Genomic DNA, 26,976 nt, shown 5'->3' on the forward strand with positions numbered 1-26,976 from the left:
AAAAGTATTGCAAAAAACACTTCTGATAAAGGACTGTTATCCAAAGTATACAAAGAACCCTTAACACTCAACAATAAGAAAACAAACAACCCAATTTTAAAATGGGCCATGAGGATGGGTGCTGTGGTTTATGCCTGTAATCCCAGCACTTTGGGAGGCCAAGGTGGGCAGATCACTTCAGCCAGGAGTTTGAGACCACCCTGACCAACATGATGAAAACCTGTCTGTACTAAACGTACAAAAATTAGCCTGGCATGATGTGCACACCTGTAGTCCCAGAAGCTGAGAGATAAGAATCAGTTGAACCCAGGAGGCATAGATTGCACTGAGCTGATAGCATGCCACTGCACTCCAGCCTGGCAATGGAACAAGACTTCGTCTCAAAAAAATGGGCAATGAGCCAGGTGCAATAGCTCATGCCTGTAATCCCAACACTTTAGGAGGCCAAGGCAGGAAGACTGCTTGAGCCCAGGAGTTTGAGACTACCCTGGGCAACATAGCAAGATCCCGTCTCTAAAAAATAAAGTGGGCAAAGCACTTGAAAAGACACCTCACCACAGAAGATATACAGATGGTAAGTGATCATAATGTTCACCATCTATATGCCATTAGGGAATTGCAAGTTAAAACAATGAGATGCCACTATACACCTATTAGAATTGCCAAAATCTAAAACACTGACACCACCAAATGCTGGCAAGTATGTGGAGTAACAGGAACTCTCATTGTTGTTTATGGGGATGCAAAATGGTACAGTCACTTTGGAAGACAGTTTGACAGTTTCTCACAAAACTAAATATACTCTTACCATATGATCCAGCAGTCATGCTTCTTGCATTTACCCAAATGAATTAAAAACTGAAGTTCACACAAAACTATGCACAAGGGTGTTTATAGCAGCTTTATTCATAATTGCCAAAACTTGGAAGCAACCAAGACATCCTTCAATAGGTGAGTGGATAAATAAATTACAGTATATCCAGAGAGTGGAAATATTATTCAGTGCTAAAAAGAAATGAGTTATCGGCTGGGCACAGTGACTCACACCTGTAATCTCGGCACTTTGGGAAGACAAGACGGGTGGATCACCTGAGGTCAGGAGTTCAAGACTAGCCTGGCCAACATGGTGAAATCCCATCTCCACTAAATAAATACAAAAATTAGCCAGGCATGGTGGTGCACACCTGTAATCCCAGCTACTCAGGAGGCTGAGGCAAGAGAATCGCTGGAACCCAGGAGGCAGGGGTTGCAGTGAGCCAGGACTGCACCACTACACTCCAGTCTGTGTGACAGAGCGAGACTCCATCTCAAAAAAATAAAAAAAATAAAGAAATGAGTTATCGAGTGATGAAAAGATAGACAAAACTTAAATGCCTATTACTAGCTAAAATAAGTCAATTTGAAAAGGTTGTATACTATATGAATCCAACTATATGACATGCTAGAGAAGGCAAAACTATAGAGTCAGTAAAAGGATTAGTGATTGCCGGGGTAAGGGTGTTGGGGGAGGGCTGAATAGGCACAACATAGAGGATTTTTTTTTTTTTTTTTTTTTGAGACGGAGTCTCACTCTTTCACCCAGGCTGAAGTGCAGTGGTGCAATCTCGGCTCACTGCAGGCTCTGCCCCCCAGGGTTCACGCCATTCTCCTGCCTCAGCCTCCCGCGTAGCTGGGACTACAGGCGCCCACCACCTCGCCCGGCTAATTTTTTGTATTTTTAGTGGAGACGGGGTTTCACGGTGTTAGCCAGGATGGTCTCGATCTCCTGACGTGATCCGCCTGCCTCGGCCTCCCAAAATGCTGGGATTACAGGCGTGAGCCACCGCGCCCGGCCAGCATAGAGGATTTTTAAGGCAGTGAAACTGTTCTGAAAAATACTACAATAGTGCATACATGTCATTATTACACATTTGTCCAAACTCATAGAATGTAAACACCAAGAATGAATCCTAATGTAAACTGTGGACTTTGGGTGATAATGATGTGGCAATGTGGGCTCATTGATTATAACAAGCGTACAACACTGGTGCCGAATGTTGATAGGTGGGGGATGTTGTGTGTGCATAGGGACAGAGGGAATCCTCTGTATTTTCTGCTCAATTTTGCTGTGAATCTAAAACTTCTCTTAAAAAATAAAGTGTATTAATTAAAAAATAAAAATCTTATTTTATGGGTGTATGCATTTGTCAAACTCATCATCAAATAGAGCACTTGATATTTGTGCATTTAATTGCATGTAAAATTTACCTCAAATTTATAAAGAATCCCTTAGAATTATTGAACTCTCTTACATTTGAATTGAAAAAATCAGTATGAATTCATGATATGTTTTTTAAAAGTATAGGAAAAAAGAGATGTTATTTGGAAAATGAAAAGGACTAGCAGTATTCATTCAAGATATGTTAATTACTGAGGGCAACTTGAATCCGTGACCTTCCAGATGAATTAATACATAAACAAAAGCATTTTTTTTTTCAATTTGAGAGCAGATACTGCTTATTAACCAACCAGCTTAGAAAAATAATCATGGTAGACACCTTAGTTCATTCTTCTAATAAGCCTGTTGATCTGGTCCTCCCTGTTGCCAGCATCTCCACCTTCTACAAAATGAGTGGTCTTTTTCTTCATTCCACCTCGTGGAGAAGACGATTTGAAGGGCCACAGGAAGTTATTTGCCTCTTTGAAGCATTTTCCAACAGTATAGATCTCATGAATCAGATCCTCCATGCAGATGATGCCGTATTTATCAAGAGATTGAGCAATCAAAGCATTATCTGTCAAAGCCTTCACTTCTTATTGATTTTGCCATAACCACGCTTGTAGATTAGTTCATTTACTGACTTCAGATTGGGGTACCCCCATGCAATATATGGCTCTACAATCCTCAGCATGTTAATCGAAGCCTTGTTGAGCTTCACAAAGGTTCCATTGAAGATTTGACGAAGGTGAAGAAGCTGCAACACCTTTCGAACCTTTGGGCTCACGCCATTGATACCTCTGATTCTGATGACAAACGCCAATTTGGGTTCTGCAGGTACATAGAAGTTGCCAGCTTTTCTTGCCATCCTCGCCATTCGAATTTCAGTTCTGTACATCTGCCTATATTCCTTGTGATAGTGCTTTGCTTTTTCATAGATAAGCTTCCTCCTTGCCTTTCGAAGCATCTTTGGGGCAAATTTCTTTCTTAGGCGCTTGATCTTCAGCTCTGCGAAATTCCTTCACTTTTTCTTAAGGGTTTCTGGCACAGCAGGAACCTTCTTCTTCTCTTCTACACCCTCCATGGTTCCAGCCGGGAAAAGAGAACAAAAGCATTTTTAAAACAACAGAGCACTACTCAAATGTGCTATAACTATACCTCACAGCAAAGTACAAGGTAGACATTTCTATATCAATTTTAATACAATGATTATGAAGTTCAGAGAACTTACATAGCTTATCCAGAGCCTTAATGTAAGTGGGAGAGTTGGCAGTTGCTGGAAAGGTTTAGGATGGTCCTCCTTAAAGATAGGTTGATGGAGGAAAATAACCTCACAAAGTTCTCTTTATGGGACCCTTTGCTTGAGCATGAAGGCAGGACCGACACCTACTTCCCTTTCTAGAGGTTGAATTTCTATCTGCTGGCTTAGATTCCTAGGAATCCAAAGCAGGTTGATAACAATTTATTTCCATGGTCATATTATGATGAAGTAAGTATTTACATGTTTAGCAAGTAAATATTAAACATCCATGTTTAGTGATTCTGCCCTATTTGTTTCTCCAGCTAATATATAAAGTTTACCTAACAACTTTAATATTCAGCATCAACTACTTAAATTAAAAACAGGTGGGGCTGGGCACGGTGGCTCATGCCTGTAATTCCAGCACTTTGGAAGGCCGAGGCAGGTGTATCACTTGAGGTCGGGAGTTCAAGACCAGCCTGACCAACATGGTGAAACACACTAAAAATAAAAAATTAGCTGGGCATGGTGGCACACGCCTGTAATCCCAGCTAGTTGGGATGCTGAGGTAGGAGAATCGCTTGAATCCGGGAGGTGGAGGTTGCAGTGAGCCAAGATCGCACCATTGCACTCCAGCCTGGGCAACAAGAGTGAAACTCTGTCTCAAAAAGAAAAAAAGGAAAGAACGTCAGTTGAATGAATCTACATTGTTTATTGTCTTGGAACAATGAAATTAAAGTATAATTTTTAAACTGAATAGCAAATACCTAATTCATCTTGCAGAATTTCTTTTTCAGGCCTACCCCTTGCTCAGGTTCAAGAAGACAGTGAAGAGGCTCGTTCCGCATCTTCTTTCTTTGCAGAAATTTCTCAATATACAAGTGGGTGAGTAACAATCCATTAGTTCAGTCTATTGTAATAATTCCATTTCTTGTTCAGTTGTTTGGCAGTGTAACATTTGAATCATTTAAATTCCAGTTAAAAATAATCGATTACTGCCTAGGTTTTCTTCTAGGGTTTTTATGGTTTTAGGTCTTACATTTAAATCTTTAATCCGTCTTGAGTTAATTTTTGTATAAGGTGTAAGGAAGGGGTCTAGTTTCAGTTTTCTGCATATGGCTAGACAGTTTTCCCAACACCATTTGTTAAATAGGGAATCCTTTCCCTGTTGCTTGTTTTTGTCAGGTTTGTCAAAGATCAGATGGTTGTAGATGTGTGGTGTTATTTCTGAGGCCTCTGTTCTGTTCCATTGGTCTATGTATCTGTTTTGGTACCAGTACCGTGCTGTTTTGGTTATTGTGGCCTTGTAGTATAGTTTGAAGTCTGGTAGCATGATACCTCCAGCTTTGTTCTTTTTGCTTAGGATTGTCTTGGCTATGTGGGCTCTTTTTTGGTTCCATATGAAATTTAAAGTAGTTTTTTCTAATTCTGTGAAGAAAGTCAGTGGTAGCTTGATGGGGATAGCATTGAATCTGTAAATTACTTTGAGCAGTAGGGCCATTTTCATGACATTGATTCTTCCTGTCTATGAACATGGAATGTTTTTCCATTTGTTTGTGTACTCTCTTATTTCCTTGAGCAGTGGTTTGTAGTTCTCCTTGAAGAAGTCCTTCACATCCCTTGTAAGTTGTATTCCTAGGTATTCTCTTTGTAGCAGTTGTGAATGAGAGTTTGCTCATGATTTGGCTCCCTGTTTGTCTGTTATTGGTGTATAGGGATGCTTGTGATTTTTGCACATTGATTTTGTATCCTGAGACTTTGCTGAAGTTGCTTGTCAGCTTAAGGAGTTTTTGGACCATTCAGGACATAGGCATGGGCAAAGACTTCATGACTAAAACACCAAAAGCAATTGCAACAAAAGCCAAAATTGACAAATGGGATATAATTAAACAAAAGAGCCTCTGCACAGCAAGAGAAAGTATCATCAGAGTGAACAGGCAACCTACAGAACAGGAAAAAATTTTTGCAATCTATCCATCTGACAAAGGGCTAATATCCAGAATCTACAAGTAACTTAAACAAATTTACAAGAAAAAAAACAAACAACTCTATCAGAAAGTGGGCGAAGGATATGAACAGACACTTTTCAAAAGAAGACATTTACGCGGCCAACAAACATGAGAAAAAGCTCATCATCACTGGTCATTAGAGAAATGCAACTCAAAACCACAATGGGATACCTTTTCACTCCAGTTAGAATGGCAATCATTAAAAAGTCAGGAAACAACAGATGCTGGAGAGGATGTGGAGAAATAGGAACACTTTTACACTGTTGCTGGGAGTGTAAATTAGTTCAACCATTGTGGAAGACAGTGTGGCGATTCCTCAAGGATCTAGAACTAGAAATACCATTTGACCCACCAATCCCATTACTAGATATATACCCAAAGGATTATAAATCATTCTACTATAAAGACACATGCACATATATGTTTACTGCAGCACCATTCACAAGAGCAAAGACTTGGAACCAACCCAAATGCCTATCAGTGTTAGACTGGATAAAGAAAATGTGGCACATAACACACCATGGAATACCATACAGCCATAAAAAAGAATGAGTTCATGTCTTTTGCAGGGATATGGATGAAGCTGGAAACCATCATTCTCAGCAAACACAGGAACAGAAAGCCAAACGCCACATGTTCTCACTCGCAAGTAGGAGTTGAAAATGAGAACGTACGGGCACAGGGAGGGGAACATCACACACCAGGGCCTGTCGGGGGCTGGAGGAAAAGGGGAGGGATAGCATTAGGAAAAATACCTAACATAGATGACTTGTTGCTGGGTGCAGCAAACCTCCACCGTGGCACATGTATACCTATGTAACAAACCTGCACGTTCTGCACATGTATTCCAGAACTTAAATTATAATAAAATAATAATCAGTTATGAAGCTAGGTGCGGTGGTTCATGCCTGTAATCCCAACACTTTTAGAGGCCAAGGCAGGAGGATTGCTTGAGCCCAGGAGTTTGAGACCACACTGGGCAACATAACAAGACCCTGTCTCTCTATTTAAAAAAAAAAAAATCTGTTAAGGGCTTTTAGCATGACTTTGTTTGCTACAGGATAGGCTTACAGTGAAGAAAACTTATTTTGATGATTTTACTTTGAAGTAAAAGATAGTAGGTTGGAATAACAGCTACCCACTTGTTTCTGAGACTGAAACAAGTTCAACACATCTGTACTTTTGTAAACTGTTCTGGAAGCATAGACAAAAGATGATTGGATTTTTTAAAAAAGGAGTATTTAGAATTAAAATAAATGTAGAAAATGGAAAATAGATTTTCCTTTTACAGTGATCCATACAATTGATGCACTCAGTGCATGCATGTAGTTACAGGTTAAGGTTCTTATGAGTAATATGGAAAATACATTGGCATTTGTATTTTAATATGCATGTAATATATACATAACATACAATATGGACATATATTGTGTAACATAGTACATAATACGTATATAATTTATACATATATTCATAATATATATTTAAAATCTTATATATATTTAACCTTTGTGTAGAGGTTATAGTAGGAGTACAATAGGCGTGCTCTGCTGAACTACATCTGCTGCCAAGTTCCCCTCATCAGTCACCTTTACCAGTCTTTTTTTTTTTTTTTAAGTTAATAGATTTCGTTTTTTAGAGGCATTTTAGGTTTACAGAAAAATTGAGCAGAAAGTATAAAGGGTCGCCATTTGCTCCCTCCCCCTACCAGTTCCCATATTATTAATACCTTGCATTAGGGAGGTACCATTTGTTACAATTGACGAACCAATATTAATACATTATGATTAACTCAAGTTCATAGTTTACATAAGATTCGCTTTACAGTATCATACAGAATAATTTAACTGCCACACACATCATAAATATAAAAACCAGGAAATTATTAATTTTGTTTTAGCTAACAAGTTGCTTTGGTTAGTTATTGATAAATTTTTTTCTCCACATTTCTTTACAAGGTTTTAATCTAAACAAAAAAAAAAAAAGGAAGCTTTAGTAACCTTTAACTTTCATGTTGAAGAATATACTTTATTTTAGGCCAGTCATGGTGGCTCATACCTATAATCCCAGCACTTTGGGAAACTGAGGTAGGAGGATTGCTTGAACCCAGGAGTTCGAGATCAGCCTGAGCAAGATAGTGAGACCTTGTCTCTATTTAAAAAAAAAAAAAAAAACTAGTTGAGCATGGTCACTCAGACCTGTAATCCCAGCACTTTGGGAGACTGAGGCGGGCGGATCACCCGAGGTCAGGAGTTCGAGACCATCCTGGCCAACATGGTGAGACCCCCATCTCCACTAAAAATACAAAAAATTAGGCATGGTGGCGTGTGCCTGTAGTCCCAGATACTTGGGAGGCTGAGGCAGGAGAATCACTTGAACCTGGGAAGCAGAGGTTGCAGTGAGCCCAGATCGCGCCGTTGCACTCCAGCCTGGGTGACAAAGCAAGACTCCATCTCAAAAAATAATAATAATAAAAATTTAAAAATAAAGAGTATACTCTATTTAAGAGTCAAGTTCCTTTAAAGTAGATTTTTTGGTTGCCTCTTTGTTTTTGTTTTGCTTTTGTTTTTTATCACCACCTAGGAAAAAGAAGAGTAGTTCCTCGCCTTAAAAATCCACATGGTAGGGGTCGGGCGCGGTGGCTCACGCCTGTAATCCCAGCACTTTGGGAGGCCGAGGCGGGCGGATCACGAGGTGAGGAGATCAAGACCATCCTGGCTAACACGGTGAAACCTCGTCTCTACTAAAAATACAAAAAAATTAGCCGGGCGAGGTGGCGGGCGCCTGTAGTCCCAGCTACTCGGGAGGCTGAGGCAGGAGAATGGCGTGAACCCTGGGGGGTGGAGCCTGCAGTGAGCCGAGATCGCGCCACTGCACTCCAGCCTGGGCAACAGCGAGACTCTGTCTCAAAAAAAAAAAAAAAAAAAAAAAAAAAATCCACATGGTAAAAGATGTAAGATTTGTGATTTTCTTGAGGAAATTATTAGGAGATTTAAACACTGAAACTATTAGCTACTCAAATTTTTTTTTATTTTTTTTTTGAGTCAGCGTCTCGCTCTGTTGCCCAGGCTAAAGTACAGTGGCACAATTTCGGCTCACTGCAGCCTCCATCTCCTGGGTTCAAGCAGTTCTCCCGCCTCAGCCTCCCGAGTAGCTGGGATCACAGGTGCCCACCACCACGCCCAGCTAATTTTTGTACTTTCAGTAGAGACTGGGGTTTTGCCATGTTGGCCAGGCTGGTCTTGAACTCCTGACCTCAGGTGATCCACCTGCCTTGGCCTCCCAGAGTGCTGGGACTGTATTTTGTTTTAAATGTTTAAAAATTGCATGGATAATAAATTACCTAAATGTTTAACTTTGTATTTGAAAAGGGGGATATGTTTAAATCTAGGGCTTTAGTCTGGTACGTATTCTGTTCTCTTCTGGAATTATTGTCTCCTAGCTCCATTGGGTGTGGTATGCCTGGCTGGTATTTGTGGGTCTCACTGAAGAATGGCATCACCCCTTATCTTCGCTGTGCTGCATTGTTTTTCCACTATTTACTTGGGGTAACTCCGCCTGAGGAACTGCATACCAGTAAGTAGAAAAATGAAATCATGGAGTGGAAAATGGGAGATTTTCTTTGTTCTTACCTTCAAGCTCATGAATACAAGGTTAAAGCATACAACACCACTTCTCCTCTCCCCATTTTTTTCATGTGTGTTCCCTTCAAACATGAGCCCTGGTGTAAGTTAAAGGTGAGGCCAAAAAGTATATTAGCTTTTTTAATCTTCAAGACCTACTCTTAGCTCCTATCTATGTGTAGGTTATGTGCTTGAGCTTATAAAATACCTGTATGCAGAATATAACTGATATGCTACACAAGAAATTAGAAACATTGGTTGTCTTTAGAGAAGAGAATTGTTTGGCTAGATAGGAGGAAGACTTTACTGTATGCTCTGTTATTTAAATTTTGGACATACAGGCCAGGTGTGGTGGCTCACGCCTATAATCCCAACATTTTGGGAGGCCGAGGCAGATGGATCACTTGAGGTCAGGAGGTCGAGACCAGCCAGGTCAACATGGTGAAACCCCATCTCTACTAAAAATGCAAAAAAATTAGCTGGGCATGGTGGCCTATGCCTGTAATCCCAGCTACTCGGGAGGCCGAGGCGAGAGAATCACTTGAACCTAGGAGGCAGAGGTTGCAGTGAGCCGAGATTGTGCCACTGCACTCCAGCCTGGGTGACAGAGCAAGGCTCTGTCTCAAAAAATAAAATAAAATAAAAAAATAAAATAAAATAAAATAAAAGTATATACGACTACATTAAAGAATGAAAGTGCTGCCAGGAAAGGCCTACTAGAACCAACCTAGGCCATGTATATTTAAGCAATAGGATCGTCTTCTCATTTACTTGCCTCTAAATCTAGACCAAAGTAGGGAAGCCTTCCTGTGGCTTTGTATGGGTAAAAATCAGAATATTTATATGATTTTGGAAGAGTCATCAGAATTGCTCAGAGATTCTTCCTTGTGTCCTTTGAGAATAAGCAGACCAGGTTACCGTTACTGGCTATCAGCTTCTTTATCTTGAACTCAGTTCAGTAGAGTTTATCTGATCTAGGTTTTTCATGGTCTTGTATAAAATAGGAGTCCACTTTCCAAGTAATTGCCAGCACAGATCTGTTGTTTGCTCACACACAAAAAAGTCATGTATTTATCTCATAGGTGCTACAGTACAGTTGTGAGTGAAATAAAGTCCTTTTTATTGGGAGGAATCTAATTATAAACAAATAGAGAAATATAATGTAATGTCAAATGCTGATAAATGTTGCAAGGCAGAATGAAGCGGTTCAGGAATACAGGGTATTGGGGCCAGAGTGGGGAACTCTCTGAGACAGTTTTCATAGAATGCTTCTCTGTGAGGAGACATTGAGCAAACAGCTGCATAGATGGGGTTGAGTTGGACAGACAGTTGAAGGAAGAATATTCCTAGGTAGAAGAAGTTATAAATGTCAAGGCTTTGTTTGACGTAGTCACAGAATTGCAAAGAGATGAGTATGGCTGAAGCCTAAGGGGAGGGTAACAGGAGATGAGGTCTAAGAGGCAACCAGGGGCAGCTCACACAGGGCCTTTGGGCCACAATAGGGACCTTGTATTTTATACTAAGTGTGGTTACACATTAGAGCCATCTGATCGGGAGAGTGACTCAATACAATTTATGTTTTAAAAAAATCACTGTGACTTACTTGCCACCCATGCAGTTTTTTTGTTTGTTTGTTTGTTTGTTTTTTGAGATGGAGTTTCGCTCTTGTTGCCCAGGCTGGAGTGCAATGGCACAATCTCAGCTCACCGCAACCTCCACCTCCCGGGTTCAAGCAATTCTCCTGCCTCAGCCTCCCTAGTAGCTGGGATTACAGGCATGTGCCACCACGCCCGGCTAATTTTGTATTTTTTGTAGAGATGGGGTTTCTCCATGTTGCTCAGGCTGGTCTTGAACTCCCGACCTCAGGTGATCCACCCACCTCGGCCTCCCAAAGTGCTGGGATTACAGGCGTGAACCACCGCGCCCAGGCTGCCACCTATGGTTTTATAGAATAAGCAATATACCCTCTACAAGGAGAGTGTAGAAATGAGCATAAACAGTGAAGAAACTCTAACACCAGATTGACCAGGTAGGAATAATGTGCTTATTAAATGTATTTTTATTCCCTTGCAGATTCTGCAGAAGGAGAGTACAGTGCACTCTGTAGCTATCTATCTTTACCTACAAATTTGTTCCTGCTCTTCCAGGAATACTGGGATACTGTAAGGCCCTTGCTCCAGAGGTACTATGGGGGTAAAATGTTGTTGTTGGGTTATTATACAATTTGAAATTTTAAAATTACAATTACTTGCTAAGCTTTTAGTTCGATCAGCACTGATTAAAGGAGTGGCAAAAGTATAGGAGATTCCTAAGTTACACACTTAAGAAGTGGGGATAAGATCAACAGCCATAGGCAGTTGGAATTTCTGCTTGCTCCACTGTAACTATCATTCATTTTATTTACTTTCCCCACAGCTGGTGTCTCATCTGTTTTAAATTGGGGGTGGGGGGTGGGGATTTTGCTAGCAGGCATAAAGTCACAATTAGTATCAAAAGAACCCAAATTGGAACTGTATCCAAAATAGGAGCATATCTCACATGGTAGCACATGTATCAGGAGAGTGACTGAGAAAAGAAGGAAGGTCATTTGGTAGATCAAAAAAAATACTTCAGTTAAATTTCCAAGAGAGATATGTGTCCTTCTTTCAGAAAAACTTTCTACCCCATTAGTTACTGGCCCTCTTGTTCACTGTCAATGCTCCTAACCTCCAATCTCCTTACCTTATCTTTGCCTGCACCATTTTCCATCATTTTTATAATCAGCTCTCACTGTATTACTTTCCTTGCCCATCATTTCCTTTATTCTCCTTGCTTTCTACCTTTTTCTTTAATTATCTTTTTTTAAAATACCCAGGTCAGTATTTGTGTGAATGTTGGCTTCTGTCTCCTACCACCCTTCTTGTGCAGTAGGTTCTCTGTGTTGGGTTCTTTTCTTTGCTTGCTCATTTCTCTCGAAATATTCTGATCTCTAGTGTGATCAAAATGAATTGTTTAAGAAAATCAGTATCATGCTTTGTGTTGAGTACAATCACAGTAGGTTGAACTAATTTTACTTTTATATTCTTGGAGTAGATAAGTCTTAATTGCTGTTCTAGTTCAGTCAAGTATTAAAAATTCACACTTTGAAACAGAAAGTCCTTGCCCTCTGTATCTTTCCAGACCCTCCTTGTCTGAAAGTCTTCTCTCATCCTCTGCCCTATGTTGCAGGAAAATGACCCTGGGAATTTCCCAGTCTACCTTGTCAGCTGACTTCTGCATGGGTTCAGCCAGTGGGAGGGGAGGCACTAGCAAGATTTTGGTGGCCAGGAAAAAGGGAAGCCCCAGTGTTGGCCAGGCTTCGTGGCTCGTGCATGTAATCCTAGCACTTTGGGAGTCCAAAGCAGGTGGATCACCTGAGGTCAGGAGTTTGAGACCAGCCTGGCTAACATGGTGAAACCCCGTCTCTACTAAAAATACAAAAATTAGCCAGGCGTGGTGGCAGGTACCTGTAATCCCAGCCTCTGGGGAGGCTGAGGCAGGAGAATCGCTGGAACCCAGGAGGTGGAGGTTGCAGTGAGCCGAGATCTCACCACTGCACTCCAGACTGGGTGATGGAGCAAGACTCCATCTCCAAAAAAAAAAAAAAGAGAGGCCCCAGTTCAGGCTACCTCTGTCTGTCTTGTGGGGCATCTCTGGTGGTGACGGCAGCTCTTGTCTGGCTCCAGTTCCCACCAGACAAGCCTACTGTGATTCCAGTATCCACTGGTGTCCCTAGCCTCTGGGGTCCGTGATTCTGCTGTTTCCTTTTGTTCCTCCAGCCTAGGGGAGTGGTGATCTTTAGTTTGCCTTGCCTTTTTGTCTCATGGTTGGCTTCTCAGCCCTTCCATCACTTTTATTACTAACTCCTGTTAAATTCTCTCTTGTTTAAATACTTAGAATGGTTTCTGTTTTTCTAGTAAGACCTTCGTTGATATACTCTTTAAAAAATAAATGAATAAGAGAAGGAAAAATAATTAGACAAAACAAAGAAAGAGAGGAAAGAAAGGGAGAAGAAAAGGGGCAAAATGATAAATATAAATAAGTTAAATATAAGGCTGGGTGCGGTGGCTCACACCTGTAATCCCAGCACTTTGGATCCCGAGGTCAGGCGTTTGAGACCAGCCTGGCCAACATAGTGAAACCCGATTTCTACTAAAAATACAAAAAAAAAAAAAAAAAAATAGCTGGGCACGTTGGCGCACGTCTGTAGTCCTAGCTACTCGAGAGGCTGAGGTAGGAGAATTGCTTGAACTCTGGAGGCGAAGGTTGCAGTGAGCCAAGACCACGCCATTGCACTCCACTCTGGGCAACAGAGGTAGACTCCATCTCAAAAAAAAAGATAGGTATAGAAAGAGGAACATAGAGCCAGGCACAGTGGCTCACACCTGTAATCCCAGCACTTTGAGAGGCCAAGGTGGGCAAATCACCTGAGGTCAAGAGTTCAAGACCAGCCTGGCCAACATGGTGTGAAACCCCATCTCTACTAAAAAAAAAAAAAAAAAAAAAAAGAAATACAAAAATTAGCCAGGCATGGTGGCGCATGCCTGTAATCCCAGCTTCTGATTCTGAGGCATCAGAATCGCTTGAACCTGGGAGACAGAGGTTGCAGTGAGCCGAGATCACGCCATTGTACTCCAGCCTGGGTGACAGAGCAAGACTCCATCTTAAAAAAAAAAAAAAAAGAGGAACATAGGCCGGCACAGTGGCTCATTTGTGTATAATCTCAGCACTTTGGGAAGCCGAGGCAGGCTGATCACCTGAAGTCAGGAGTTTGAGACTAGCCCAGCCAACATGGTGAAACCTTGTCTCTAATAAACCAGGCATGGTGGTGCGTGCCTGTAGTCCCAGCTACTGAGGATGCTGAGGCAGGAGAATCACTGGAACCCGGGAGATGGAGGTTGCAGTGAGTGGAGATCACCACTGCACTCCAGCCTGGGCGACACTTGCAAAACTCTGTCTCAAAAAAAGAAAGGGGAACATAGAAAGAAGGGACAGAAAGAATTGAAGAGAATGGCAAGGCCAGGCACAGTGGCTCACGTCTGTAATCCCAGCACTTTGGGATTGGCTGAGGTGGGCGGATCACTTGAGGTCAGTGGTTTGAGACCAGCCTGGCCAACATGGGAAACCTCATCTCTGCTAAAAATACAAAAACTAGCCAGATGTGGTGGTGGGTGCCAGCTACTTGGGAGGCTGAGGCAGGAGAATTGCTTGAACCTAGGAGGCAGAAGCTGCAGTGAGCCGAGATTGCTGCCACTGTACTCCAGCCTGGGCGAAAGAGTGAGACTCCATCTCAAAAAAAAAAAAAAAAAGAGAGAGAATGGCTTGTTGACAAATCATGCACTGAAGCTGTGATAATCCATTTGTCTTTTCTCTTGGTTCCACATACAGGTGGTGTGCAGATCCTGCCTTACTAAACTGTTTGAAGCAAAAAAACACCGTGGTCAGGTTGGTTTTACTACTTAATCCTTTCTCCCTCATCCACAAGTTGTGTTTCCTAAAGTAGTTTTGTTGAGCATTCTTTCTAGTCTGCTTTCTTCATTCTCACTCAGTACAGTGTTCCTGATTTCTGTTAGGTCTTTGCCAGAAATCAAATTCTTCCTAGCAATTTTTTTTTCTCTGAGTGGCTGTCCTTTTCCTCTTAGATTATTAGAAGCCAGCAGTTCCTCTTAAGAGAATCTTTTTTAAGCTAGCACATGCCTGTCAAAAGGCAAAGGTGGAGGAGGCATCATGCAGCTGCTGGTATATTAACTTCCAAAGGTAGTGGTTTACAATATTTCTATAAGCCACTTTTGTTTTTGATTTTTTTTTTTAGAATAAAGCAAGATATACATAGAACTATATCCTTTTTCCTTCCTATGTCCTTAGAAACTACCCCAAAAACTTTTCTTCAGCCTTTCTATCTCCCTTAAATTATGGCTCTAACAAAATCTACTTCTTTCTTAAGTACTAATTTAAATGCCACCTCCTCCATGAAGCCTCCCCTAATATAGTCTCTCACATAAGTGTCCACTTGTTTGCACCCAGAATAACTGACGAATAAGAACTGCGTGCTTATTGTCTTTGTGTCCCCTCCAAGGGCCTGACTGGTATTGTATATGGTGTCTAATTTTACTCACTTGAATCACATCTATAAACAAGTGGAGGAATTGACTCCCGGCTTTAAATACCAACACTACTACCATTTTCCTGTGGATAAAGCAAACCTCAAGACAGTATACATTTGCCTTCTTTTCTCATCTTCTCTCACCCTGGAACTCCTTTCACCTCCACTGTACATGTGCATATGCAGCTTTCACTTGTAACACATCTTTAGAGATTTAGTGATAATAGATCCAGCTCCTGTGCTCAGATGCAGTAGGAGTCACATCACCAGGAAAAGATCTTCGAGTAGAGAAAAAAGAAAAGTTTAAGATATGAATACATATTTTTAGACTGTTAATCTCACACAATTTTTCCTTTATTTCAATTCACTGTATACCTTTTATACATCTGCTGTTTACCCAGCATGGTACTGAAATACTCTGGAAAATTTAAAAGAGGTGACATAGCTTTTGGTCATGAGTCATCTACAATCTAGTTATGAACATAAAACTTAAGACATTATAACATAAAGTATAATGGTGTATGGAATATACCGTTAGTGCTATAGAAATTTAAAGAGGAAAAGATTGTTAATGAGGCAAGGTTAGTCTTAGAGATCATTTTTAGCTGAGTATAGAAATAATTATAAAATTTAAGCCAGGCACAGTAGCATGCACCTGTAGTCCCAGCTACTCAGGAGCCTGAGACAAGAGTATTGCTTGAGCCCAGGAGTTCAAATCCAGCCTGGGCAACAGAATGAACACTGTCTCTAAAAAAACAAACAAAAAAGTGTCTGAGTTTGCCAAATAAATGTTGTGGTTGCACTAAATATAGACAACTGAATTGAAGATGAAAAGAATTACAGAATTTAAATTGATTGGGGCCAGGCACCGTGGCTCACACCTGTAATCCCAGCACTTTGGGAGGCCAAGGTGGGCGGATCACCTGAAGTCAGGAGTTCGAGACCAGCCTGACCAACATGACGAAACCCCGTCTCTACTAAAAATACAAAAAATAGCCGGGCATGGTGGCAGGCGCCTGTAATCCCAGCTACTCGGGAGGCTGAGGCATGAGAATTGCTTGAACCCAGGAGGCGGACATTGCAGTGAGCCGAGATCACACCATTGCACTCCAGCCTGAGGGATAGAGTGAGACTCTGCCTCCAATAAATAAATAAATAAATTGGTTGATTGATTGATTGACTGGGGTTTGAGGAGAGAATTTCACATTATTCAGATGATCTTCCCCAATACATGCAAGCAAGGCTTTTATTGTATCTAGTTTGGTGAGAATGAGTAACATTTGCAAGCATGTATTAAGTACTAAGTATATTGTGTTTTACTTCAGTATCTCGTTTAGTCCTCAACCGCTCTATATGTTTCCTTAATGCTAATATTCATATTTAATTTGACATTTCTTAAGTCAATATGAGCCTTTTAATTGATAAGTTCATTTAACGTAATGTTTCTCTCCCTCCCTTCCCCAGAACCTGATTTGATGGTGGCCCCATGATTGGAGGATGGTATATTTTATCCCTAGTTTACAGACAGGGAAATACAGGCTTAGGTTCAAAGACGTGTGAAGTGTCAGAGAATTTAGGATTTGTAACCAGATCTAATTTCAAAGGCTGTGTTCGTAACTACTACTTCATGTTACTTCCCTATACAGTATAGAAATCTAGCTAGAATAGTTTAGTCCTAGAAACTAGTGGAAGTTAAGTTTGGAAAGGAATCCAGCTGATGAAAGATTTGGAATTATAGGCTGAGAAGTTTGGATTTGATCAAGTCAACAATGGGAATTACTTTGGATTGCAAGTGTAGATCCTTTTGTTATTTTAAAGACATTCTTCTTTCTATCACTTTGGGCAGTTTTTGATCTGGGTTTATTTACTCTAAAATAAAATTGCCTTTTAAATTACATTGTAGGTACCCTAGAAAAAGAAATAGTTTGATAGAGCTTCCCGATGACTATAGCTGCCTCCTGAATCAAGCTTCTCATTTCAGGTAAGGAAAGTGTGTATATATATGTGTGTAATTTTAAATCATTTTTTGAACTTGGAATTGGTATATGCCATAACTAGTGTATATATATGTGTGTAATTTTAAATCATTTTCTGAACTTGCAATTGGTATATGCCATAACTAACACACTTCCTTGTTTTTGTTTTTTTGTTTGTTTTGGTTTGGGTTTTTTTGTTTTTGTTTGTTTGTTTTTTAGACAGGATCTTGCTCTGTTGCCCGGGCTGGAGTGCAGTGATTTGACTGTAGCTCAATGCAGCCTCAAACTCCTGGGCTCTTCCCACCTCAACCTCCCAAGTAGTGAAACTACAGGCAGGCGCCACCATGCCCTGCTAATTTTTTTAAGTTTTCATAGAGACAGGGTTTCGTTATGTTGCCCAGGCTGGTCTCGAACTCCTGGGCTCAAGTGATCCTCCTACCCACTGGCCTCCCAAAGTGTTGGGATTACAGGCCTGAGCCGCTGCGCCTGGCCACAAACTTCCTTTTTTAGCCGTGACCTCTGAGTATCCTTCATAACAGTGGTTGTCAATTTTTTTTAAGTTGAGGAGAAATCCATATAACATGCAATGAACCATGATAAAGTGTACAGTTCAGTGGCATTTAATGTATTCAAAATGTTGTACAATCACCACCTCTTTAGTTTGCAAACTTTTTCATCACCTTGTACTCACTAATCACTTCCTGTTCCCCTCATCCCGTACCCTATGGTAATCTGTAGTCTACTTTCTGTCTCTATGGATTTGCCTATTCTGGATATATTATATGAAAGGAATCATACAATATATGACCTTTTGTGTTTGGCTTCTTTCACTTAGCATGTCTTTAATATTTATCCGAATCATAGCATATGTCATTACTTTTTTCCTTTTTTGACTAAATAATATTCCATTGTATGTATATATAAGAGTTTGTTTATTCCTTCATCCATCGATGGGCATTTAGGTTGTTTCCCCCTTTTGACTATTACAGATAATGCTACTAAAAAAAATACTCATCTACAAGTTTCTTTGTGGACATAAAGTTTTCATTTCTTTTGGATATATGCCCAGGAGTGGAATTGCTGAGTCATATGGTAATTTTGTGTTTAACTTTTTGAGGAGCTGCAAACTGTTTTCCACAGTGATTGTACCATTTTACATCCCAACCAGCAATGTGTGAGGGCGCCTTTTTTCTCACATCCTTGCTGGCCCCTCAGTGAACCACCAGAGAGATCTAAACATATAGCCTCAATTTTTGGGAGACAAGGTCTCTGTTGCCTACCCTGACACAAGCAAGCCACACCAGAAAAACAAGCCATCATCCCCATGGCTACCTGCCATGGCATTGGGGGACAGAGGATGCTAGCCACTACACAAAATGCCAAAACTCACCAAAATTTACCAGCTTCTTCCTTTATTAAGCATTCCCTTGGATGCTTCAAGTATTTCACCAGGCTCCAGAGTTCCAAAATAGTTGCTTCAGGCTGGGCACAGTGACTCATGCCTGTAATACCAGCACTTTGGGAGTCCATGGCGGGTGGATATTTGAGGTCAGGAGTTCAAGGCCAGCCTGGCCAACATGGTGAAACTCCGCCTCTGCCTCTGTTAAAAATACAAAAATTAGCCGGGCGTGGTGTTGCGTACCTGTAATCCCAGCTACTTGGGAGGCTGAGGCATGAGAATCACTTGAACCCAGGAGGCAGAAGTTGCAGTGAGCTGAGATCGTGCCACTGCACTCCAGCCTGGGCGACAGAGTGAATGAGACTATGTCTCAAAAGAAAAAAAAAGTTGCTTCAGACAGTTCTTGCTGGCTCAACAGTTGTTTCATTAGAGTGACTGATTCCTGGAGCTACCATTTTCTATGATACCACTCCTTAATCTTATTATTATTTTTTTTTTTAAGCCACAAGAACCCTTATTAAACAAAATCTTACATGGAAGTCCATTAAACAGCAGAACAGGTAATAGCATCGTGACTCAGGTTCAAGCTTGAAGAGTGGAGTACAACCCCTTAGGCTTTTTTGGCACCATCCCCCCACCTCAATCAAACCACTCTAAAGCAGTGGTTCCCAAACTTTTTATCTCTTTCACCCCTTTCACTGATCATTTCAAGTGGAAAAAGAACTGGATGATAACAAAGACTGGTGAAAACAAAATAGGTTAACAATATACAGGTACTCATTTTTAACACTGTGTGTGAGTTACCTATTAGTTACTTCTGGAAGAGAGCATAAGCCTAAACATGTGTCTACATGATAAAATAATGTCCTGTAGCTTAAACATAATTTTGTATCTTATTATGCTTACCTTGCTATAATATGTTGTAAGTTATTTGAGTAGCATGAATCATGACCACCACCAGTGAGATGTCACTGAATGGAGGAATTATATTCACATCTGCTTTCACCACTGGGGGGTGAATACTTCATATTTGAATCATAATGCATTATGTCTTGAAAATACTAAGCCAAAACTTCTGTTGATGTAACTATGTATTCTGGATACTCAGGAGGCATCATATCACCTCCCATAGCAAACCACATTGATAATGATGACATGAAACGAGTAGTAACTTGTAATTAAAAGACAAGAATCTCAGTAGCCTGAAAAACAAAGCCTATTCAAGACTTTATTGATTCACTAGTAAGTAATCATCCTTTTTCCAAATTGCAAGAATTCCAAAGCTCCTTTAAGAGTTTTGTGATGTTACTGAGCATTATGGAGCAGCCAGACTTTTTAGTAAAATACTTAAATTAATTCAAGATCTCAGTAAATACACATAACTCTTACATTTTGTTTTAAGGATACCAGTTAGTAGTCATAATTAACTGCTTTCATGTAGTAGTCCTTAGTCATATGTAAAATAACTTACTGTCATTTGAAGGAACCAAAAAAAAGGAGTGCAGTTTAAATTTGTTTTTGTTTTGTTTTGTTTTTGAGACGGAGTCTTGCTCTGTTGCCCAGGCTGGAGTGCAGTGGCACGGTATCAATTCACTGCAACCTCTGCCTCCTGGGTTCAAGCAATTCTCTGTCTCAGCCTTCTAAGTAGCTGGGATTACAGGCACCCGCCACCACTCCTGGCTAATTTTTGTATTTTTAGTAGAGGCAGGATTTCACCATCTTGGCCAGGCTGATCTTGAACTCCTGACCTTGTGATCCACCCGCTTCAGCCTCTCAAAGTGCTGGGATTACAGGCGTTGAGCCACCGCACCTGGCCAGTTTAAGGTTATTTTGAGGCCAGGTGCGGTGGATTATGCCTGTAATCCCAACATTTTGGGAAGCCGAGGTGGGTGGATCACTAAAGTCCAAGAGTTCGAGACCAGCCTGGCCAACATGGCAAAATGCTGTCTCTATTAAAAATACAAAAAAATTAGCCAGGTATGTTGGCGCATGCCTGTACTTCCAGCTACTCAGGAGGCTGAGGCACAAGAATCACTTCAACCTGCAGGCACAGGTTGCAGTGAGCCGAGATCACGCCACTGCACTTCAGCCTGGGCAACAGAGTAAGACTGTCTCAAAAAAAAAAAAAAAAGATAATTTGAGGTCTTAAAGAGCCCCTTTTTGACTCGCTCTGAGAATCACTGCCCTGCAGAATGACTCAGGAAATTCTCTTATCTAGTTATAACCATTGTTTTAAGCCATGAAGTTGGGGAAGTTAACTGGCCCAATAGAGTCTTCAGTAGCTCACACCCTAGCCACTGTTACAGGTTAAAATTGACCTTCCTGTTCTAGCTCCCTTTCTAGTCAATCATCTAAAGGAATGGTTGGGTCACTTTACCTTTCAGCCCTCAAACAATTAGCTAATTAATTTCAAAGATTGCATCCATCTCTGAATTCAGTAATTCTCCTAATCTTGGGACTACATTGCTACCACAAAAGCCTGGTGAATAGATACTATCTTCCAGGCAGTAAGAATATCAGGTTGGCCGAGTACAGTGGCTCATGTCTGTAACCCCAGCACTTTGGGAGGCTGAGGTGGGTGAATCTCTTGAACTCGGGAGTTCAAGAACAGCCTGGGCAACATGGGGAGACCCCGTCTCTACAAAAAATACAAAATAATTAGCTAGGCTTGGTGGCATGTGCCTGTAGTCTCAGCTACTCGGGATGCTGAGGAGAGATTACTTGGGCCGAGGAGGTTGAGGCAACAGTGACCCGTGACTGTGCCACTGGGCTCCAGCCTGGGTGACAGAGCCAGACCCTGTCTCAAAAAAAAAAAAAAAAAAAAAGAATATCAAGTTGTTGGCTCCTCAGAGGATCTGAGGAGAGTGTTGGTCTTTATTAATCACAGTGAGGATCCTTCTGGATGATATTACTACTTACAGGTTTCACATAAGAATGAAAATCAATCCTATGATCTCTTCCAGTTTTATTGTCACCACCAATTTCCATAAGACGGAACCATCCCTAGTGTTGGAGGGTGGCTGCTCAGTCATATACTTTGGGCTCCCTCCCAGCTTTTCCTCTGTAGGATGGCTAATGACTCAGACTCAGCCATCCTGTGTTAAAGTTGAAAGAAGATGTTGGCTTTATCCAAAAAGGGCTATAATTATGTTCTGGAGCAACCTCCTGGAAGTGAAAATAGTCCTCTCATCCTATGCGCAGAGTCCCTCTGCTCCTGTGGAGACAGATGTTTTTCGTTTTGTTTTTTATCTTGTCTGAGAAACGGGATCAGAAAAAAAGCTGTCAGCACCCTATTGGAGATTCTTTCTGACGTTCTTTATTCCAACCCCAGTGTGGGCCTAGTTGGATCTCTCCTTTGGTTGCATTTATCTTCTACTTCCCAAATTAAGGAATTTGATATTTCCCATTGTGTTCAGTATACAGCATAGATGGGAGGAGCATGGGAAACTCATTTTTAAAAGATAACCATTATCCCCCTTGGTGGGGCATTACAGCACGCCTCCAGCATACTATGTAAAATGGCCTCATCATAAAACACTAGTTGACTCAAGCAAGTCAGCACTATCACTTTGTCCTTCCTAAGACTTACTGTGATTCCCAGATGGAAGGGTGGGCCAACTCAAAGGCTACAATCTCTCATTTCAACCCCAGCTACTCAGGAGGCTGAGGCAAGAGAATTGCTTGGACCGGGGAGGCGGAGGTTGCAGTGAGCCAAGATCATGTCATTGCACTCCAGCCTGGGTGACAGAGCAAGACTCCGTCTCAAAAAAAAAAAAAAAAAAAAAGAAGAAGTAGGGGGGATGTTTGGACCCTTACTGTAAAATGTAATTTTTTTTCTTTTAAACAATTGCGTACTTACGAGGTCATATTCCTTCAACGTTGAAGACACAAGCTTGACTAACCCAATACAGAGGAGGCAGGTAACTGTAAATTGGGCTTGTCAGATGAAGACTGGAGTCTATCAGTGAATCTCAGTCACAAGGCATATTCAACCACCATACTTTATGAGAATTATCAGGACACCATTTATGTAATATAGATTTTCTTACTATGGATTAATTGGAAGATTTTCCATGAAGCCCTTTTAGGGGGCATATTAAAGAGGAATTAGCTAATTAAATATTTCCTTGTGTTTTAAGAGCTTCCTTGCTGGAAAGGGGTCAGTGATGAAAGCATGCTTGATTGCTAACAGGATATATGGTACTTATTTGTTTTGTTTTGTTTTTCCACCATTCTCTAAATGTTTTTTTCCCTCTTGAGGTGCCCACGGTCTGCAGATGATGAGCGAAAGCATCCTGTCCTCTGCCTTTTCTGTGGGGCTATACTATGTTCTCAGAACATTTGCTGCCAAGAAGTTGTGAATGGGGAAGAGGTTGGAGCTTGCATTTTTCATGCACTTCACTGTGGAGCTGGAGTCTGCATTTTCCTAAAGTGAGTAGTTAGTGTTCTGGAAGCTTCATGATGAACTTAAGGAATCTGGATCCAATCTGGGGGTCACTATGGTGGGACAGTGTGTTGATAGCAAATAATCAATCAGTAGTTAGAGTGTTAACCTGTTATTGACATACAATTGCATTTGAGAAGATACTGTGAAAAAAGAATAAGTTTCTGTTCACATTTCTATTATTTATGGAAAATCTTAAATAGGATAGTTTGTATTAATTGCTCTGGTATTATATAATACTCAGGTATAATGAAAGAACTTCAAGTCCTAAAACGTATATTTAAAAAGTACTCTTCCTGGAAGATGAGCTCTTTAAAATAAATAAAAATAAATAAAAGGTACATGTAGGCCAGGCACAGTGACCTATGCCTATAATCCCAGCACTTTGGGAGGCTGAGGCAAGAAGATCACTTGAGGTCAGGAGTTCAAGATCAGCCTGGGCAGCATGGCAAGACCCCATCTCTAAAAAATTAGCCAGGCGTGGTAGCACATGGCTGTAGTCCCAGCTACTTGAGAGGCTGAGGTGATGGGCTGCTTGAGCCTGGGAGTTCAAGGCCATGATCGTGCCATTGCATTCTAGCCTGGGCAACAGAGTGAGATCCTCTATCAAAAAAAAAAAGTACCTGTAAATTGTTATTTTAGATTGTCCTGTGATATCTTTATTTCGTCTATCAACCCACCATTTCTCCTGGTCTTTCAGCAAAAGATTGAGGATAGAAAAATAGTCACTTATGGCCGGGCGCGGTGGCTCACGCCTGTAATCCCAACACTTTGGGAGGCCCGAGGCAGGTAGATCACAAGGTCAAGATTTCAATACCAGCCCTGCCAACATGGTGAAACCCCATCTCCACTAAGAATACAAACATTAGCTGGGCATGGTGGCTCATGCCTGTAATCCCAGCTACTCGGAAGGCTGAGGCAGGAGAATTCGCTTGAACCTGGGAGGTGGAGGTTGCAGTGAGCCGAGATCACACCACTGCACTCCAGCCTGGGCGACAGAGCAAGACTCCGTCTGGGAAAAAAAAAGAAAAAAGAAAAATGGTCACTTATATTTATGAAAGAAGAGTTTAAGTTGCCTGCAGAGAAATAAAATTCAAAGTGGATATATATCCTTTTTCTTTGCACTCTCCTCATGTAACACAGTTTCTGTTACATAAACCCAAATGTCTTTCTAACTGTGAAATATGTAATCATTGCTCATAGGCATCTTTTGAACCAAGGGGAAAGAATGTATAGAAGCCAAACCCAAACACCTATTTTTAGGGAACCCACAGCAAGTAAACCCACTACCTTATCCCAGCTGTTTATTTTATAATTTATCTGTAAAGTACTTATCCCCCATACATATGTATGCAAGCCTTTTTTATGTCTATTTCCCAAGAGACATAAAAGTCCCAGGTGCCTTCAGGGTGGTAGTGGCTCTTTCTAATCTGCAGTGTTTCAGGCCAGCTCTAACCAGAAAAGCTGGCATACTTCCCTAGTTGATACTCTGTCTGGCTTGAGGTTATTAGACTAGGAGATGTGATTCTGTTCTTCTGTGAGGTTCCCTCCCCTCTCCAGGTTGTGTCAGGAATTAGAATAGAAACAACCCCAGCCACCGTTTTCCAAGGTGTCTGTGGCTGAAGTAGGACAGCTTCCTCCCTTCAACAGATTCCATCAGTATCAATGATCTCATTTCACCAAATCCACTGCTCCTTTTCTATAGCTTCAACAGAAATAGCAATATGTGTTTTCTTTTATTTAGACAAAACATAATTTAGTCTATTTGTCTGTTTATATTGTCCTTATACTGAATTTCTAACAGATATTGGCCATGTCTTCTCTCTAGATTAACATTGATGCAGTGCCTATCATTTGCACACATACACTTAACCATATTTCCTATTGATTTTCTCTTTCAGAATCAGAGAATGCCGAGTGGTCCTGGTTGAAGGTAAAGCCAGAGGCTGTGCCTATCCAGCTCCTTACTTGGATGAATATGGAGAAACAGACCCTGGCCTGAAGTAAGATTTCTTTTTATAATAGGAAGGTTTCAATAAGTTCTCTTTTATATTGTTTGTTTTCTATTTCAGTCATATTATTGTATGTAAACGGTAATAGTTCTTTAATCACAAAAGGTAATTGAGGCCGGACACCATGGCTTATACCTGTATTCCCAGCACTTTGGGAGGCCGAAGCAAGCAGATCATTTGCGGCCAGGAGTTTGAGACCAGCCTGGCCAACATGGTGAAAACCCATCGCTACTAAAAATACAAAAATTAGCCAGGCATGGTGGTGCATGCCTGTAATCCCAGCTACTCGGGAGGCTGAGGTAGGAGAATCACTTGAACCCAAGAGGTTGCAGTGAGCCAAGATCACCCACTGCACTCCAGCCTGAGCAACAGAGGGAGATTCTGTCTCAAAAAAAAAAAAAAAAAGTAATTGAGAGCTACTTTTTATTTTTATTATTTATTTATTTATTTATTATTTATTTATTTTGGGAGACAGAGTCTCCCTCTGTCACCCAGGCTACAGTGCAGTGGTGCTATCTCAGCTCACTGCAACCTCTGCCTCCCAGGTTCAAGTGAATCTCCCACCTCAGCCTCCCAAGTAGCTGGGACTACAGGCATGCGCCACCACGCCCGGCTAATTTTTGTATTTTTAGTAGAGACAGGGTTTCACCATCTTGGCCAGGCTGGTCTGGAATTCCTGACCTCAAGTGATCCACCCATCTCAGCCTCCCAAAGTGCTGGGATTACAGGCATGAGCCACCATGCCTGGCCGAGAGCTATTTTTTAAATGGCTTCAAATTTAAAAAATATGATGTCATTCTTTAGCACATAATTTTCAACAACTTCTCCAAAATTTGAAGGTAGTATTTCTCCAAAATTTTTAAAGACACACCAGCCATCTTAATGTTTCAGTGTTCTATTATTTGTAATCAACCTTTCTTCAGAATTACTTAAAAGGATTGACACTGATAGTATAAATTTGTAGTGTCCAGTGATGAAATTTGGTTTAGAGATATTGTTTCCATTGCAATACTTGAAACTTTTTTTTTTCTTTGTTTTTTGAGACAGTCTCTCACTCTGTCACCCAGGCTGGATCTTGGCTCACTGCAACCTCTACCTCCAGGGTTCAAGCGATTCTCCTGCCTCAGCCTCCCAAGTAGCTGGGACTACAGACATGCACCACCACAGCTGGCTAATTTTTTTTGTATTTTTAGTAGTAATGGGGTTTCACTATGTTGGCCAGACTGGTCTCAAACTCCTGACCTCAGTTGATCGCCCACCTTGGCCTCCCAAAGTGCTGGGATTATAGGCATGAGCCACCGCACCCAACTGAGACTTTTTATTAGCCAGCTATATCAGCCTTCTTTCCTTCTGAGCATTAGCAAAATATTTAGAATCCTGAACTTTTCTGTATCCTTCCCTGGTGGTAGGAACTGGGGTGCTACTGATGGCTTATGAAAATGAGGAGACTGACAGTGATCTCAAAAGTACATATAGATAAACATTAGACCTCCTTACAATAAACTCTTTTTGGTTCACTGAAATTTTGTTCCTTTGACATATTGCTCAGAAAAAATAGGCTTATTAAATGGGACTTGGGACCTTGGATCATACAGAGCTTTCTTTTTATTGGGATGACATTTGACCTGTCTTTAGGTTTAGGGAGAAAAGCAGAGTGGTGAAAGTAGTTAATGACTGAGGATAATCTTAGTTGTTCCACAAGGGTGCAAAGCAGAGTTTTAACATTAATTTGGCAGTTTAAAAATCCCCAACCAGGCGGCCACGTGACTCATGCCTGTAATCCCAGCGCTTTGAGAGGCCGAGGCGGGCAGATCACGAGGTCAGGAGTTCGAGACTAGCCTGGCCAACATGGTGAAACCCCGTCTCTACTAAAAATACAAAAAAAATTAGCCAGGTGTCGTGGCAGGCACCTGTAATTCCAGCTACTCTGGAGGCTGAGACAGGAGAATTGCTTG

General features: G+C 41.1%; 1 protein-coding gene and 1 pseudogene across 3 annotated transcripts in view; one reads left to right on the forward strand and one right to left on the reverse strand.

Moving 5' to 3' along the window:
• Nucleotides 1–26,976, forward strand: part of UBR1 (ubiquitin protein ligase E3 component n-recognin 1) — a 177,901-nt gene that overhangs the window by 147,596 nt on the left and 3,329 nt on the right. Inside the window, exons 40-46 of one of the 3 annotated variants that reach the window (XM_055278900.2) lie at nucleotides 4,235–4,322; nucleotides 8,889–9,022; nucleotides 11,143–11,251; nucleotides 14,476–14,532; nucleotides 17,094–17,171; nucleotides 22,826–22,996; nucleotides 24,911–25,012. In XM_055278900.2, the coding sequence (XP_055134875.2) occupies nucleotides 4,235–4,322; nucleotides 8,889–9,022; nucleotides 11,143–11,251; nucleotides 14,476–14,532; nucleotides 17,094–17,171; nucleotides 22,826–22,996; nucleotides 24,911–25,012 (739 nt within the window). Of the gene's footprint in view, nucleotides 1–4,220; nucleotides 6,328–8,888; nucleotides 9,023–11,142; nucleotides 11,252–14,475; nucleotides 14,533–17,093; nucleotides 17,172–22,825; nucleotides 22,997–24,910; nucleotides 25,013–26,976 lie in introns of those variants that run through there. The other 2 variants (XR_008657797.2, XM_063639551.1) reach the window with 2 other exon arrangements.
• LOC129482705 (large ribosomal subunit protein uL30-like) lies at nucleotides 2,505–3,281 on the reverse strand (annotated as a pseudogene).

This window comes from Symphalangus syndactylus, chromosome 5, assembly GCF_028878055.3.
Source record: "Symphalangus syndactylus isolate Jambi chromosome 5, NHGRI_mSymSyn1-v2.1_pri, whole genome shotgun sequence".
Taxonomy (NCBI): Eukaryota; Metazoa; Chordata; class Mammalia; order Primates; family Hylobatidae; genus Symphalangus; species Symphalangus syndactylus.